Below are 16,302 nucleotides of genomic sequence, written 5' to 3' on the forward strand. Positions count from 1 at the left end.
TCTGACTTTGTTGATCTCTGCAGGAGAGTCGGATCTACGCTGTGGCTAAGTCAGGAATGAGAGTATCAGAGGCCAGTCCTGGAGCCAGGGGCCCCGGACGAGGTGAGTCCCCTGCAGCCAGACACGAGAAACCAGCCATCCAGTCATCCACTCCACACATCCAGAGTGTAACCCTGCGTGTGTGTCATGAGCCTGGGTGGTGTAGGAGTGAAGTGATATTTCATTCAGCTGATGCTAAAGCTGCTGTGGAAGTGTGCGGTTGGTTTGGATCTGTCATTGCCGCCTTTGATGTCACTTCCTCTGGCCTGAGGCTCCGCACACCTGCACAGGTGTGGGCTCTTCTTCGGGAGGCTGTTCAGATCTCCGCCTCCCTTTTTTTTTTTTTTTTTGGAAGAGCTGAGGAAGAGCACAGGAGAGGAGCTGAGGGAGCGGCTGCTTTATAATCAGCTGTGATGAAAGGACGTGGTCTGGGTGTAATTACTGCTGCGCTTTCTGTCCAGACATCATCCATTTTGTCAGGATGCAGACGGTGAGGTTTGACAGCACTCTGATGCTCCAATATCCTGACTGCCAGGTACATGGAGCTGACTGCCAGGCGGCTGTTGTGGATTAAGTCATAGCTTATTCAGCTTCCTCTCATGTTTGTGCCTTAAGGTGCATCTGTTGTTGGAACATTTTGATCTCTGGCAAAATGAATACCATGGACCAGTTGTATCTGACTGTAAGACTGCTTTTACCAGTGGGTCGGCCGCTCGGGAAGCATACGGTCCTGCTGCAAATGTGTCAATTATTTTTGAATTATACCGATATTATGACCCTTTTCCCCCTTTTGTGACTCTCCACTCTTCACGTTGTGTAGTATCCGAAAGAAAACACGTTAAATCAGATAAATTGTGAATAAATATGCTCCTGTGTATGTTTCAGGCTCCAGTTTACCCCAGTATCCAGCGGCAGGTCCGTTCACCCAGTTGATCTATAAGAATATCAACGTACCAGTCTATACCACACTGAAAGGGGTGAGTGACATGTTCTTTGTTGTTGATATAGGGCGGCTGGATCTGTGCTTTACTTCGGACTTTTAGGACCAGACTAGTTTTCATCTGGACTGAAATTACATGAATACGATTTTGATGGTTTGTTTCAGAAAGCCACTCAGATCAGCAGCGTGCCTCTACCTGATGATGACTCTGGGTCTGAGGACGACAGCAGCTCTCTGGCCAGTTTACGGACCTCCATCCTGAGCCCAGACAGGAAGGGCAGTGTCCCCGGGAGCCCGCGGGCCGTCAAGAGGGGTGAGGATGGCAGATGTCACTGCAGACGGGACCGAGGAAACCATGCACTGCTATTCTGTTGCCTTCTGTCTCGTTTTTCTCCCCTCAGCCAGTATCTTATGGTACCTTCTCCTGTGTTTCTTAGGTGTGTCCATGTCCTCTATCAGCTCAGAGAGTGATTATGCCATCCCTCCTGATGCCTACTCCCTGGACAGTGACTACTCTGAACCGGAGCATAAAGTCCAGCGAACCTCCTCCTATTCCTGTGAGAGCACTGGGCCTGTGAGTGGAGTCCTGCTTTTATACTGGCTGCCCTCAGCTGTCACCTCCACCCTGTGACTTACATTCAAGATGCCTGAAAAACCAGCAACTTGCTTGTTTAAATCAGCACAGCTCTAATCTAATCACACATAAATCATTAAAGTTAAATGCAGTGCAACCAGTCAGTTGTGTTTACGTGGCTCCTGGGCTGTGTGTGTGCGCAGGAGATGCTGGAGAAGTCTGGGTACCTGCTGAAAATGGGCAGCCAGGTGAAAGCCTGGAAACGTCGCTGGTTCATCCTGAGGAATGGAGAGATCCTCTACTACAAATCTCCCGTGAGTGAGCCTGCCTGCCTGCTTCCTTCTAAGGTTTCGCCGTCCGCACAGAAAACATTGCACGAATATTTCAAAATTTTCTGTGTTTGCTTGCTGGATGGCTGCGGTCGAAGCACCATCTTATCACGAGCTGTGTCGTCAGGTTAAATAAAAAAAAGATGTACATGATCGCTGCAGTTTCAAACTTTACGATGAGATTTATCGTGATGATTTTGGACAGAAATTAAGATTCTTGTGTGTGTGTATGTGTGTGCGTTCAGAGCGACGTGATCAGGAAACCTCAGGGTCAGATTGAGCTGAACTCGTCCTGCCGTATAGTTCGTGGAGAAGGAGCGCAGACGTTTCAAGTGAGTGGAAAACATATCTGAAACCTCAGAGTGTGATTTATGCTGCACGCTTCAACAGGCTATGCAAAGAACTGAAGTGGTTGATCAGTTTTTCTCCGATTCAGAAGGCCGTGGCAAGAAAGCAAACACTTAAAGACGGTTGTTAGAGGGATGGTGCAGCTACACACACTCTTATTATAGCGCAGCATCACAGTGGAGCTTTACTGCTGCATACCAGAGAGGCGGCTTAAAATGACATCAGGTGTACTGTTGGCCTGGAATGTTTTCCTGGCTCTTCAGGAGCCGATTCTGATCTCATTCTGACACCATGATGCTATCTCAGCCAGCTTGGCTCAGCATTTCTCTCATATTTCTCCCTTTTCTTTTAATCAGTTGATTACGGAGAAGAAGACCTTCTATCTGACCGCCGATTCACCCAACATCCTGGAGGAGTGGATCAGGGTTCTGCAGAACATACTCAAAGTCCAGGCCAGCAGCCCAATTACTGTGGAGACCACCGCCAAGCCCACTGTGAGAGGTTGGCTCACAAAGGTCAGGAGGCTCATTCGCTTTGTCGCCTTATTACTTTATGTTTTTGGTCCGGATTGTTTGTCTGTCAGCAGGAGCACAGAAAAACTATTGTCCTGATTTTCATGACAGTTAGTTGGACGATGAAAATCACAGGGCAGATACACAAATTATTTCTCTGTCATTAACACTGAAGATGAGGCATTTGGCCTTGGCAGCATTAAAGCCATATAAGTCTTAAAGTCCAGCAGATTGCAAAACTCAGCAGTGACAAAAAACAGCCGATTGCACAGAGATGACGACTCTAATAAAACTTTTTGTCTGTTATGTACTTGTTTGTATTTACTAAACCAATGTAGTTGATTGTATTAGTTTTTAAACTTGGTTCTAGTCGAATTTTTTACCTCCCCGCCCCACTTCCACTGCAAAATGCAAGAGGTGTAGATTAGCCAAGCTTTCTCTCTGAAAGCTTGATGCCAGAGATAACTCATTTTCAGGCTAAATGTCCTCTTTCAGACAGATATAGAAGTGTCTGTCTCTGGGGTGGACGAGCTTAGACAGAGCATGTTGGGACGCGGCTATAAGGCTCGAGCTCCTGGAATGCTTGAGCTCTGCTTCCCTTCCACCCGCCTCTCTTCAGCCGATGCCTGTGTGTTGGTGAAGTGACAACGCTCAAACATCTGACGGGCGTGTGTGACGAGTTTCTGACAGATGACTGTCATCCTCCAGCTGAAATGATGGAGCCCGCGTCCTCTCACCAGTCCTTGTCTTTGATCTGCTGGTTATGACGTGATCTCAGCTCAGACAGGGGCTGTTAACCCCGGCGACCCCTTCTGAGTGATGCGCAGCTGGCTTCGCGTCGACGGCGTCCTCCTTTGACATCATCGCTTCACATTTCTAAAACTCTCTGGAAGAAGTCTGTCGCAGAAATTGGTGTGAGATCATCATCTGCAGCTGCTTTCCTGAGTGCAGGAATCAGAGCGTGGATGGCCTGTTTGCATTTGGCAGCAGTCAGTTGTCACTTTGCTTTGGAAACACGCACAAAAAAGTCTCAGTTTGAGTGTTCAAACTATTGTTGAGGTCACTGAAGTTAAATGATTTGCACACTCGTGGGACATCTGCTGGTCAGATGTAGACGCTCCCTGACCAACATCTGCCAAGCTTTTGAAGGGTTCTTTGGTCTGAGTTTCAAAGAATATTAAAAAATCTTATATTTACTACTGTTTTGAGCAGCCAGAGAGTCTTGATCCTGACACTTTCTACGTTGCTTTCTTCTTGTTTCAGGTTAAACATGGACACTCCAAGCTGGTCTGGTGTTCTTTGGTTGGAAAAGTCTTCTACTACTATCGCAATCAGGAAGATAAGGTTTGTAAAACTAGTCTCTCCGTCTCCTAACATGCCCTCGCCTGCTTTCAATTTACTCTTTTGTTAGTGATTATTAACACCTGTCTCAGAAAGGTTTCCACATACATGCCCCGCAGTTGTTGTCTTAATCTGTACAAAATAATAGGCTTTTAACAAATACAGGATAAGTGCTTACAACAGTTGTTTAGACGAGAGAAAGAAGTTGTAATTATGTCAAGTTGGTTTAAATAAACACATTTAAATCTGTCTATACTGAGGTGTGTCTCGTACCATTTACCACCATCTTTTATTTGAGTCCATGTTTACATATTCTCTGTTTTTTGTCTCAGTTGCCTCTGGGGCAGCTGCAGATGCGGGAGGCCTCGGTACAGGAAGTGGATCGCTCCTGTGATTCAGATGAGGACTATGAGACGGGCAGTCGAGGTTTCCTCTCCTCCCACTGCACCTTAGTGGTCCAGCCCAGAGACCAGAGTCCTACTTACCTGCTCATCGGCACCAAGCAGGAGAAGGTACCAGAATATCTTGATGAAACTGTAATTTATGCGTAGGTGTGTTCCTGTATGTGCATTAATGAGGATGCTGTTTTCTACTCAGGACACATGGTTGTACCACCTGACGGTGGCAGCGGGCAGCAGCGCAACCTTCAAGGTGGGCACAGAGTCGGAGCAGCTGATTGGTAAACTCCTCGATGCAGAGGGAGACCCAGGTGAGAAATCCCTGTTATCTGTAATGTTTATTCATCTTTTCTGTGTTAAGAACTATGATTACAAAGTTATCACCCTGTCCAAAAAGTGGGCCGTAGCAGGCTTGTGTTGTTGGCTGATGATTATTGTATGAAAATCCAGCCGTAAGACAATAAAGCTGCACAATCGCCAGGATTTTAGAAGCACTGACATCATGCCAGGAATGAAAGTGTAGTAATATTCTGAGTGTGAGCCAACGTGTGTCTGTAGCATCCAATGTTCCCAAATTGTTAAGTATTGAAAGTTGGATTTCTAACTTTATGCTGTATCTTATTTAGGCAAAGCTTGTTATTTAACACTGATGCATTGAGCAGTTTGATAGATTTTATTAAACCAGAAATAAAAGGGTCAAAACATTGTTTATGGACATTGTGTATGCACTGATATCCGTAGCCAGGGGAAGTTCTTTAATCATCTATTTTGTTTTGGCCTAAAAATCTGGACATACTGAAATAACCAATTATGTGTGTTTCTAAATCATTGGACACTAAAACCAAGAGATTCACACAAAAACTACCTTAAAACGTCACCTGTCCTTCGTCCATGTCTCTGCAGTGAAGGTGACGTGAAACTGTTATATTCTTTGTTGACAACATTGGAGATATATTTGCTCCCCTTGGACACATATAGTCGATGCACAACCGGCTTCATTCGCGCAGCAGTATGCTCCGTGTTATTTTGATCCGCGCTGTGTGACAGCCTTAATCCACACTGCAGACTGCGTTTACGACTGGAGCGCTGTGTGTGAATTCGTGTCAGCTGGTGAGTCATTACGGCTTTGAAACTCAATCTTTATGTTTGTCTGTGCGTGCGTATGTTTGCGTGGGTTTGTGTGCGCGCCTCTCCTTCCTTTCCCAGAATCTGCCTTGTGGAAGAGCGAGGCCTTGAGCTTCTGTAAGGAGGGTCTGCGCTCGCCTCTCACCACTCTGCCCTCTGAAGCGCTGCAGACTGAAGCTCTCAAGCTTTTCAAGGTCGGTCTCTCCGCCTCTCAGCCCTCTCTCTGTCTCCTTTGTTCCCCTCCACTTACTTTTCTCTTCTTCCTTTCATCCCTTTCTCTGGATTCCTCTTTCCTTTTCTGTCCGGTTCTCACTGCGTGGGTCTGTTCAAGGCATCACCCGTCTTAGACCAGTTTGCCCAGACCATAGCCCCCATTATCCCTCCTACTCCTGGATGCGCTCTGTGGCCCTCCTCGTCTCCTCCCTCCCGCCTCTAAACCAGATCAAAGGCTCAAGGACAAGGGCCCCAGCTCATTAAAAGTGTGGAAGAGAGATAATGGCCTTGATTATCTGCTCTGATTGAGGCTAACTGTTCCTCTGGTTTCCAGCCAGTGTGAAAGGAGCCCCTTTAAAGAGGAGACATGGGAGGTCAGGGCCTTCAGAGAGTGGCAGCAATGGATATGGACGCCACAGGATGGGGGAGGAGAACTGGGATCAGAGCAGAACAGGGACCTTGTAGGAGGATGGCAGATCCTTTTCCTCTCTTTTCAGCCCAGTAGCCCTCAGTGCGCCCACCCAGAAGCCCCCTCCCATGCCTGACTCATGCTTCAGAGCCCCATCAGCCACCGTCACTACACTGCAGGATTGAAAGTTGAATGGATCGGCTCTCTTTGACCAGCCAGCCTTAAAAAACAGTCCCAAGCACACACAAAGGAGCAGAGTGAAAGGAAGTGACACACTTTTCAAGCTCTACTTCAGCCCTTTGAAGTATTAATGAATGTGACGAGAATGATGAAAACTGATCAACTGGGTCTTTGTCTTCAACCGTCCCAGTGGACGAGAACAAAGGTCGCTTCCAAGAAATAATGACATGCACATTTGGACTCGTGCTGACCTCATGTCAAGGATTTTTATTGTTTTTTCACTTCTTCTGACCTGGATAATATCATCACCTGGAGTTCTGTTATATTTATTATTTTATGATGCATGTGGAGTCTCTGGTGTGTGTTTGCTTCCACCTGCTGGTCGTCAGTGGATTAAGTATCCGCCCTTCCTTCTCTGCAGTCCTGCCAGCTCTTCATCAACGTGCTGGTCGAGTCGCCATCTGTCGATTATCACACCTCGCTGGCCCAGAATGCTTTGCAAGTGTGCCTGACCCACCCGGAGCTGCAGAATGAAATGTACTGTCAGCTTATCAAGCAGACCAACCGCCGGACGCCACACAACTACTCCCTCACACAGGTCAGCCTGGAGCACACAACCATTTTCAGATATGCATGACAGAAAACCATAATGTAAAGCAGAGTTTTGCTGAATTCCCCTCATGAATAAGAGATTTTCCTGTCAATGAAAGTTTTTCTCCTTTCATCATCACCTCTTCCTGTAGTGCTGGCAGCTGTTGTCTCTGTGTGTGGCTCTGTTCCTTCCTCAACAACACTTCCTTTGGTACCTGAGACAATACCTGCAACGCAATGCCGACCCAAGGTGAGCCTCCCAAAGCCTGTCTTTGATCCATGATTCCTTAAAGTGAAGAAGTTGTGGGGCAGTTTTTCAATGCACTGTTAACTTGTCTTTGTTCCACACAGGAGTGAGGTGGGGAAGTATGCGGTGTACTGTCAGAGGTCTGTGGAGCGAACGCTGCAGAATGGAGAGCGCGAGGCCAAACCTTCACGTATGGAGATCGTCTCCATCCTGCTCAGAAACCCCTACCACCATTCACTGCCCTTCAGCATCCCAGTCCACTTCATGAACAACACCTACCAGGTAACACAACACACCATGTCAGCACACTCACTGTCTTTGTGATGACCGTCTTTAAACTCATATGCAGTTCTTATAATCTGACACTGATACACTGTCCTCTCTATGGAAACCTCTTGAATTGGCTCACTCACTTTTAACAGCAGTTTTTCCTTCAGGAGGAGCAGATTTATGCTTTTGGTCTGGTTCTGCACATTCCAACCTGTGCTGGCTAAAGGGAAAGAGAGATACAGCAGCATCAGTTTATGCCTACAGATGTGAGGACACCTTGATGTTGCCACCTGTAGGAAAATTAAGAAATAGCTGCTTCAGTATTTAATGTCACCTGCACGGCGACACTGCCAACGCAGAGATATCTTTTCTTAACATGCTTCAAGGGTGTCACTATAGGCTGTCCTGTAGCTGCTGTGTCTGCAGGTAGACCCACCTGAACACATAGGGTCCTGGCAAAAAAGCTAACTCTCTCTCACAGCTGCACTGAACAGCACATCTGCAGTTCTAATCTGCTGCTGTCACTTTTCTTGCTGAAGGTGGTTCAGTCCGGTCTGGTTTCCGGTGCTTCTCTTCAATGAGAATGACTTGTGTCTTATCTTTTTTCATGTGCACAGGTGGTGGGTTTCGACGGCTCCACCACAGTGGAAGAGTTCCTCAATACACTGAACCAGAGGATTGGTGTGAGGAAGCCTCAGCTGTCCGGGTTTGCTCTCTTTACTGATGATCCATCGGGCAAAGACCTGGAGCACTGCCTGCAGCCGTCTGCCAAGGTAAGAGTGAGGGTCACCGAACACGAATGGATGGAAGAGACCCTCCACACACCACTGAGGCTGTCATGGTGCATTTATTCATATTTGTATCATGTTACCTAATATTTCAAAGGGTCAGTAGTGGGTAGTAAAAGACTATTTTGATAAATTAAAGGGACGGTTCACCAAATGAATGTGCCCAAATCACCTCAAATATTTCACCGAGGCCATGCGATACTATTCGTCCTGTGTGAATCAGCATCTCTGTGATTTTGTGGCGTGTTTTTATTTTCTTTTTTAACATCTGTTTTCTGTTGACCTTTTAAAATGAGCGATGACGAAGAGGTTCAGCCACAAAGCGTCTGATCAAAATGAGCTGCAAATGTGCATTTATGCTTGTAGCAAATGCAGAAAGTGGGGAAAACAACACTTAACTGTATTACTGATGTGGCTGCTGAAGAAGAGGCGCTCAGCTTCTGACTGGTTGATGTTCTGCAGAACCATGACATCATATCTGGGACATAATGTCATTAAATACACAGACATGGGGGGATAATTTCTAAATCACATGAGGTCCCATGGTAATACTAGTCCCATGTGAATAGGGCTCTATTCCAACAGGCATAGCCTCCCTCTGTAATTTAATTCCACTCAATCATGATAAAAGAGTTGCTTCCACTTACTTTTCATTTTGGTTACTGAAACTCTTCCATTATGTTTAACCGGCCCACCAGCGACAGTGAAGAGAATACATTTATAACTGTCTGGCTCACACAGGAAACAGCACATTTTTGAACAGATCAATGTCTTTCTCTGGAGCTGGAGCTGCTGCCACCTGCTGACAGAAGCAGAAATAAGGTAAAAGCTTCCATATGTGCGACTGCACACTGACTTGTTTCCGTTTCGCCAGATCTGTGATGTCATTTCCAAGTGGGAGCAGGCCCTAAAAGAGCTGCATCCTGGGAAAAATGAGGGCACTCGGATCGTCCGCCTAACGTATAAGAGCAGGTAGGATTTCTGTTCTCACACCTGGGGCCAGCTCACACACATACACACGCAACACCTCGGCATCTTTTATTATGGTGATGTGATGTGTGTTCGTTCATCTTGAAAATGAAGTCTGCATCATTCCAGCATCTATCGGAAAAGCTAGCTTAATAACAGCCTTTTCTTCATTTGTGCACGTGCAGGTTGTGTTTCAGATCTCAGGTGAAAGGCGAGACGGAGCGAGAGCGCCTCCTGCTGGCGTACCAGGTGAATGATGAAGTTCAACAAGGCCACTTCCCTGTGAACAAAGAGCTGGCTCTTGAAGTGGCTGCCCTCATGGCACAGGTCTGTAAAGATGATGTCAAGATACAAAACTTACTGGACTGAAAGGCCTCGTATTTTCATTTATGAAAACCTTGTCACTGTATGTTCTCCTTCTTCCAGGTTGAACATGGTGATTTGGAGAGACCGGCTGCCTCCTCTCCTGCCGGCTCTCCTCAGCCTAAGTCTCAGCTGATTCTCCTGCAGGCCTTAGAGCGCTTCTACCCCAAACGCTACAAACAGGACTGCAGCTCAGAGCAGCTCAGGTAAAACAAACACTGCTGTTGTCCAAAGAAATACATCAACATCAGAACCTAATGTCCTCATACAGATTTATTTGATGTATTTTGCAATATCCCCTTGCAACAACAACACAAACATCGTGGTGGCACTTTCTCATAAACTGATCAATGAATTTGAAGGTCAGAGCAGATGCAAATACTGCAGGATGTTCTTGTTGTGCTTGTTCTTGTTATTTGCTTCGGATGAGATTTAAACTTTAACCAGTGTTCCTTTTCCCCTTTCAGAGATCTTACTGAGCGTCTGACCACTAAGTGGTCTATGCTACGTGGGTGCAGTGCATCCGAGTGTGTGAGAATATACCTAACCGTGGCTCGGAAATGGCCCCTGTTTGGAGCCAAACTCTTCAGTGCCAAGGTAAAAGTTCAGTCCACATGTTTAATGTTGTGCTCTGTATGACCTCCTGTAGGCTCTCGTCTGTTACATCCATTCCCTGCTTTGAAGTGTTAAAGAAAATCTTTCATCAGCCTTTCATCCAAAGTACTTTTCAGTCGACTTGAACCCCAACACATGCATCCATCAAGCTTTCAACCACAAGTTGGACCAGTTTGACACCTGAAGAAGACCCAGAGAGGAAGCTGTAATGTTTACTCGGATGCATTACACCTGAAACATGAGCTATCTTTGTTTTCCCTGCCCACAGCCTGTCCCCCCCTCTCCTGTCGAGCAGAGCCAGGTGTGGCTGGCAGTCAATGAAGATGGATTGTGTGTGCTGGACTATACAATGGTGAGTTTCAAAGTGTGGGTACCTCCATCAACACCATCCCTGTCCTGTGTTGTTACATAAAACACAGGAAAAGAGAAGGTGTAAAGTTTGTTTCGAACATTTCAGAATGTAGAAAATCTCCTCACAGCTCAAAAAGTGAGATTCCTTTTGACAACTGCAGCGCTGAGCTGGCCGGGCCACAGCTGCAGAGCTTTGTCGAACCGCTGGTCTGGAATGATTTTTACTCTGTGGTGTTTCCAACACCAGAAACTAAAATGGACAGCCTCTGATTTGACGTTCTTGACCCTGACAGACAGCAGTTCCAACATGTAAACGACGTTAGCTTGAGCTCTGTAATTTTCAGCAGCCCATGTTGATCTGTTTCATTCTTGGTCTGGTGGGCGGCGTTGCTCGTGCGCTTCCAGACCGTCAGAGAGAAAAACAAAGTGAAAATCACGAGAAGTTGCTGGAAATTATGTCATGCTTCTTCACACTCAATTTGCGCTTCGAAAAAGCAGAAACCAAAATGATTTCCCAAAAGAATTCCATACCCTATTTTGGGATCGGCAATAAAATCGGAGCATGCTCCGTGTTTATATCTGCTTCGCTGCACGTTTCACACCGGCAATGCTTTCGTTTTTCAGCACACGCTGGTCACGTACTCCTACCAGTCTGTCGTTACCTTCGGCGGTTACTGTGACGATTTCATGGTGGTCACGAGCCAGCAGAGGGAGCCTGGAATCGGGAAGAAGAGCGTGGAGAAGCTGGTCTTTGCAATGTCTAAACCAAAGGTAAGTGGCATGAGTATCATGAGTGTCTGCAGTATCATGAGTATCTGCACAAATGATCAGTCTGATTGATCATTTTGCAAGATGGTCTAAGGCAAGAATCTCGACCAGGGATACTTGTGCCCCAGCGGGTAGTTTTGTAGTTACCAGGGGGCACATGGAAATACTATGAAGTAGTTCAACTTGTTTGAAAATAGAAATTAAGATTTCATTAGAAAACACTCATCCACATTTTGAGTCAGCTGTAACTTGAACACAACATGATGTGATTGAGAGTTCTTGATAATTAGCAAGCAAGCGAGCAGAGAAGTCTGAACAGTTAGCTAAAAGTAGTGAATATGCAGTTCAAATACTTAGCTTAACTAAAAGTAAAAGATAACATAGTTGGCGAAAAGTAATGGAGAAATAGTAGGATTAGTAAGATAAAAATAACATATATTTGGCAAAAAGTATTGGATAAATGGTAAAATAGATAGCTAATATGGATAAATAGTTAGCTAAAAGTAATGGGTAACATAGTTAGCTAAAACGAATATACAGTTTCAGTAGTTAGCTAAAAGTAACATGATTAGCTAAAAGTATCAGATAGATGGTGAAATAGATAGCTAAAATGGATAAAAAGCTTGCTTAAGATAATGGATAAAATAGTTTGCTAAAACTGTTTGCTAAATGGTGAAATATTTAGCTAAAATGAACAGATACTTTAAATAGTTAGCTAAAAATAACGCACAGTTAGCTAAAGGTATCGGATAAATGGTGACATAGCTAAAATGGATAAACTGCTGGCTAAAAATAACGGATACAGTGGTTTTCTAAAACTGTTAGATAAATGGTGAAAAATGACCCAACAGTTGAAATAGTTATCTAAAAGTAAAATACAATTAGCCAAAGGCATTGGGTAAATGGTGACATAGATAGCTAAAATGGACACATAGCTAGCACAACATAGCGCTGTAATAATGTCAGCTCTGTGTAGTTTCTCGTGCCACATAACGTTCAGTTTGAAATAAAGTGAAAGGAGCACATTATGACAGGGGGTGTTGATGAAGGGGGTATTTGAGTTCATCTGACAGAGCTGTGTGGGTATGTGTTAAAAAAAGAAAAAGGCTGGGAAGCGCTGATATAAACCATCAGCAGCCGAGGCGTAACGGAAATGTGGGTGGACGGATTGAGCGTTCAAGGTGTTGAAGTGCTATAAAGGAGCTCTGAAGATAAGAGAGGGAACAGAGAGCCCTCACTCATTCACATCCACCTGTTTTTATATACCCTCACAGCCGAGAGCTAATGGAGAAAACGGCTTGTTTCTCTTATTTTACGTGCAGAATCTCAAAGGAGCTCTAACACAGAGTCGTATTACTACTGTGGGTGAAGCTAATGAGAGTAGCTTCAATCTCAATGGCAGATCGGTTGGGTTTCTCAGGTTTTCACATCTTCTTCGAGCCACTCCGGGCCTGCAGCTCCCCGGAATCAAATGAAACACTATCACATGATCGTGTTAAAGCCATTAATGCTGCTCTGAGCTGACCTGTTCCTGCCCTTGTCTCAGATACTGGAGCTGACTCTGCTCATGGCCAGCTACATGAACCACTGGAACCCCAGCCTCCCGTCTGCCTCGCACCAGCCCCTCGGCCACTGGGACGTAGACAGCAGGCACTTCCCTGCGATGAACTACACCACCAAGGGCCCCACGCTACTGTGAATTGTGCAAGAACAACAAAGACTGTTTGACGAGAGGACGGCTCGATGAGGACAGCTTCCTTTAGGCCGCATTCATATGGAGTGCGCTGGGTTGCGTGTCCGGGTTTTCATTTTTACAGGTACTGGGATATATTTTTTTTTTCTAATGAAGATTTAGATTTAGAAATGTCAGGATCGGTCATCTTAGACTATTTATTTCTACAACAAAAGAGTCTTTTAGCTCTGCTTTATTTAGGTGTAATGTCTTGTTTTCATTTCTTCTTCGAAGTGGATGTTGGAATTCATTTTGAACATACAGTAGTGATCTGAAGACTTGTTGCCATTCGTCGCATTTCCACCTGCAGTGTGATCCTTTAAGCTGCTGCTCAGATTTTTGCCTTTATTTTGACCTTCACGTCTTCCCGTCTGTCAGACCTCACATTCTTTCCTTCCATAAAAACAAACATGTCGCCTTCTGAGAGGCGGGTCGACTGGAAGACAGTGTCCTGCGTCGCTGTGTATTTACCATACACAATCGCTCGTACTTGACGTTGAAACATAATTTAAATTCATTTATGAGGTACTGTGCAATTGGAAAGAGACTGATACGGCATGTGAGACTTCAGTTTCATAGTTTTTTATCTTAATTTGATATAATCGATATAATATTACTCTAATTTAGAGCTGCAATGAACAATTATGTTCATTGTAGGAGAATCTGCCCATTATTTTCTAAGAAATAAATGTTTATTGTAAGTTTCCAAGTTGACAGTAGTCCAAAGTCCAGAGATATCAAATGTAATATCAAAGAAAATTATAAAAATATTCACATTTAAGCTGCTGGAACCGCTGAATATTTGCTTTAAGAATTACTTAAATTGAATTGATGATCAAAATTGTTAGAATAATCAATTAGTTAACTATTTGTTACTGTAATTTATAACGAAATCCATCTTGTATTGCAATACAAGATGGATTTTGTTATAAATTAGGGGGTAGAACTGTTTTCCCATAGAAAATAAGGTCATATTAAAGGAATCTTTGTAATCCTTTTCTATTGTTTTAATAGGATGTTAATATTTAGCACACTTATCTAGAATAAAGCAGGTCAAATAAAAGTGAAGTATGTGAACAGTTTGGCCCAGATTTGCTGTTAATGTAATGTTACTGAGTTACACAGTGAGAGGGATGGGATATATGTGACAGTGATATACTGTATCTGTGAAGTTTCAGCAGTGCGTTCATTTTTCTGACGGTCCTCTAACAACAGGTTTCTCTGAACTCTTGTACACATGCAGCATGTTCACAATCAGGTGTTAAAATCATCAACAAACAGAAGCAGAGGACAAATTCAAGAGCTACCACCACGTTTGAATGACTTGAACTGTTTTGGATCAAACCACTGTCTTGTTAGTGTCTGTATTAGTTATTTATTTTATTTCCAACATTTTTTGGCTTTTGCTTCATGTTTTCCCACAACTGTCACATTTTTTAAGACTTAGTTTCCTTTTTGTAGCAGAGTAATTTAAGAGCAGAGTATGTTTGGTTACTGCATCTGTACTACAATGTGTTTGAAAGATGGTGTCTTTATGTTGTATGTGTGTGTGGTAATAAAATAAACGGTACAACAGATCTGTGTTGATTGTTTTCATAGATTTTTTTCGCCCGTCTTTTGTTTTCTGGAGCGTTGGCTTTCTTTTACAGAACATGTTTTGCCAGCATACATAATCTATTAAGGAGAAACAGGACTACAACAGAAACTAAATCCCTCTCTTAAGCAAAGCTCCTCTTGGTAAGTAAAAACACAGTTTCTACACACTGGATTACTAAAAAAAAACCTTCATCCCTCATTCAGCACATCCATAAACTATATACTTACCCTGTGCTGGTTGTACACAGCCTGCCCAGTCTACACGTTTTATTGGAGTTGAGGTTGGAGGGGTGGAAGCTGTTCTGCTCTTTCTTATCCAAGGGGGTCAAAGTGGTAATGGCATTTTCCTGCCAAATATATGCTGTAAATCCCACATTTTTACAGCTTGTCTGAAGCTGTTGTTGTTCCACAGCCGCTCTTATACAAAATGAGACGCTCGTTATAGGGCTCACTGCTGAACTTCTGCGTGCCTTCATTGCTCATCAAAAAAGAAAATCACTAATTTTTCCATGTTGCAGCGCAGCTCAGGCCGCAAGCTTTCTAAGAGTTTAAATCAAAAACTGGATTTAAAGTACAAGATTGCAGTGTTGCTGGACAGACGGACACTTTCTTACCATCACTCTAAACCCTTTGCAGTATTTTACTGGCTGGCTGTGTCAGTATGAAAGAGGCTTGGTTTGGAAAACAATATTCAGCTAGAATATAAAGGGATGTATGTGCACAGTTTAAGCTCATTTTAGATATAAAAAGCCTTCTGTTCTTTCTTATAACCACCTTATTGATTCTCCCAGAAAACTAATTCACAGGCCTCTTTCATTCATAACACTTATGGTTGTAATATAAAGGCTGCAACTAGTGATTAACTTCATTATCAATTAATCTGCCAATTATTTTCTATTATTTGACAAATGGATTTGTCTATCAAATAGTTAAAACAGTGGAAATTGCAGTGGTTTCAAAGCACAGTTTGACCTCCTGCCCAATGTAATCAAACCTAAAGATCAGACAGTTGGATACAGAAAACACGGAAAAGTAGAAATATAAGCACCACACTGCAAATTTACCCTAAAAAAAAGAGCAAAAATCAGCAGTATCAGCAAAATGTATTATATACTCATTTTGCAAAGCAGCCACATTCACGGTGTTACGTCATTACATATATATGATGTTACTGGATTACTAGTACACATGCATGAACGTGAAAGCAAAACATTTTACTGCAGGTGGAGCTGATTTAACAACCTCGTAATCATCAGATTTTAGAAGCTGATCGTGTTTAAAAACGTCGTCAGTTACAGTACAGCAGTGGAAGTAGAAATAGGAATACCAGAGTATCAAAATACTCCATCAAAAGTAGAAATCCTGAATTCATAATGTTACTTTAAAAGAAGTAAACAAGTATTTATCAGCAGAATATTCAGGTATCAAAAGTAGAAGTACTCAGTATGCAGAATGACACCTTTAGCATGTTGTTACAGAATATTATAGTAGTGTATTTTTAGCACTAACAAAAACATGCAAGAGCATTTTATTGTTGTTCATTCCCATGGAGCCAATTCAAAATACTTTGTATATTACTGGATAGATTAGTAGTATGTTACCAT

The 16,302-nt window shown here is 43.7% G+C and overlaps 1 protein-coding gene across 1 annotated transcript in view; it reads left to right on the top strand.

The window, feature by feature from the left end:
• Positions 1–14,679, top strand: part of plekhh1 (pleckstrin homology domain containing, family H (with MyTH4 domain) member 1) — a 31,646-nt gene extending 16,967 nt beyond the window's left edge. Inside the window, exons 9-30 of the mRNA XM_076747879.1 lie at positions 24–102; positions 925–1,016; positions 1,145–1,292; positions 1,417–1,553; positions 1,757–1,867; positions 2,128–2,214; positions 2,587–2,745; positions 4,006–4,086; positions 4,416–4,595; positions 4,681–4,792; positions 5,688–5,800; positions 6,830–7,006; positions 7,152–7,249; positions 7,351–7,528; positions 8,134–8,289; positions 9,179–9,276; positions 9,459–9,600; positions 9,700–9,842; positions 10,104–10,233; positions 10,520–10,603; positions 11,227–11,373; positions 12,917–14,679. Of these exons, the coding sequence (XP_076603994.1) occupies positions 24–102; positions 925–1,016; positions 1,145–1,292; positions 1,417–1,553; positions 1,757–1,867; positions 2,128–2,214; positions 2,587–2,745; positions 4,006–4,086; positions 4,416–4,595; positions 4,681–4,792; positions 5,688–5,800; positions 6,830–7,006; positions 7,152–7,249; positions 7,351–7,528; positions 8,134–8,289; positions 9,179–9,276; positions 9,459–9,600; positions 9,700–9,842; positions 10,104–10,233; positions 10,520–10,603; positions 11,227–11,373; positions 12,917–13,069 (2,805 nt within the window). The 3' untranslated portion in view covers positions 13,070–14,679. The remainder of the gene's footprint in view (positions 1–23; positions 103–924; positions 1,017–1,144; positions 1,293–1,416; positions 1,554–1,756; positions 1,868–2,127; positions 2,215–2,586; positions 2,746–4,005; positions 4,087–4,415; positions 4,596–4,680; positions 4,793–5,687; positions 5,801–6,829; positions 7,007–7,151; positions 7,250–7,350; positions 7,529–8,133; positions 8,290–9,178; positions 9,277–9,458; positions 9,601–9,699; positions 9,843–10,103; positions 10,234–10,519; positions 10,604–11,226; positions 11,374–12,916) is intronic.
• Positions 14,680–16,302: the final 1,623 nt, after the last annotated feature.

Source organism: Chaetodon auriga, chromosome 14 (assembly GCF_051107435.1).
Source record: "Chaetodon auriga isolate fChaAug3 chromosome 14, fChaAug3.hap1, whole genome shotgun sequence".
Classification (NCBI taxonomy): domain Eukaryota; kingdom Metazoa; phylum Chordata; class Actinopteri; order Chaetodontiformes; family Chaetodontidae; genus Chaetodon; species Chaetodon auriga.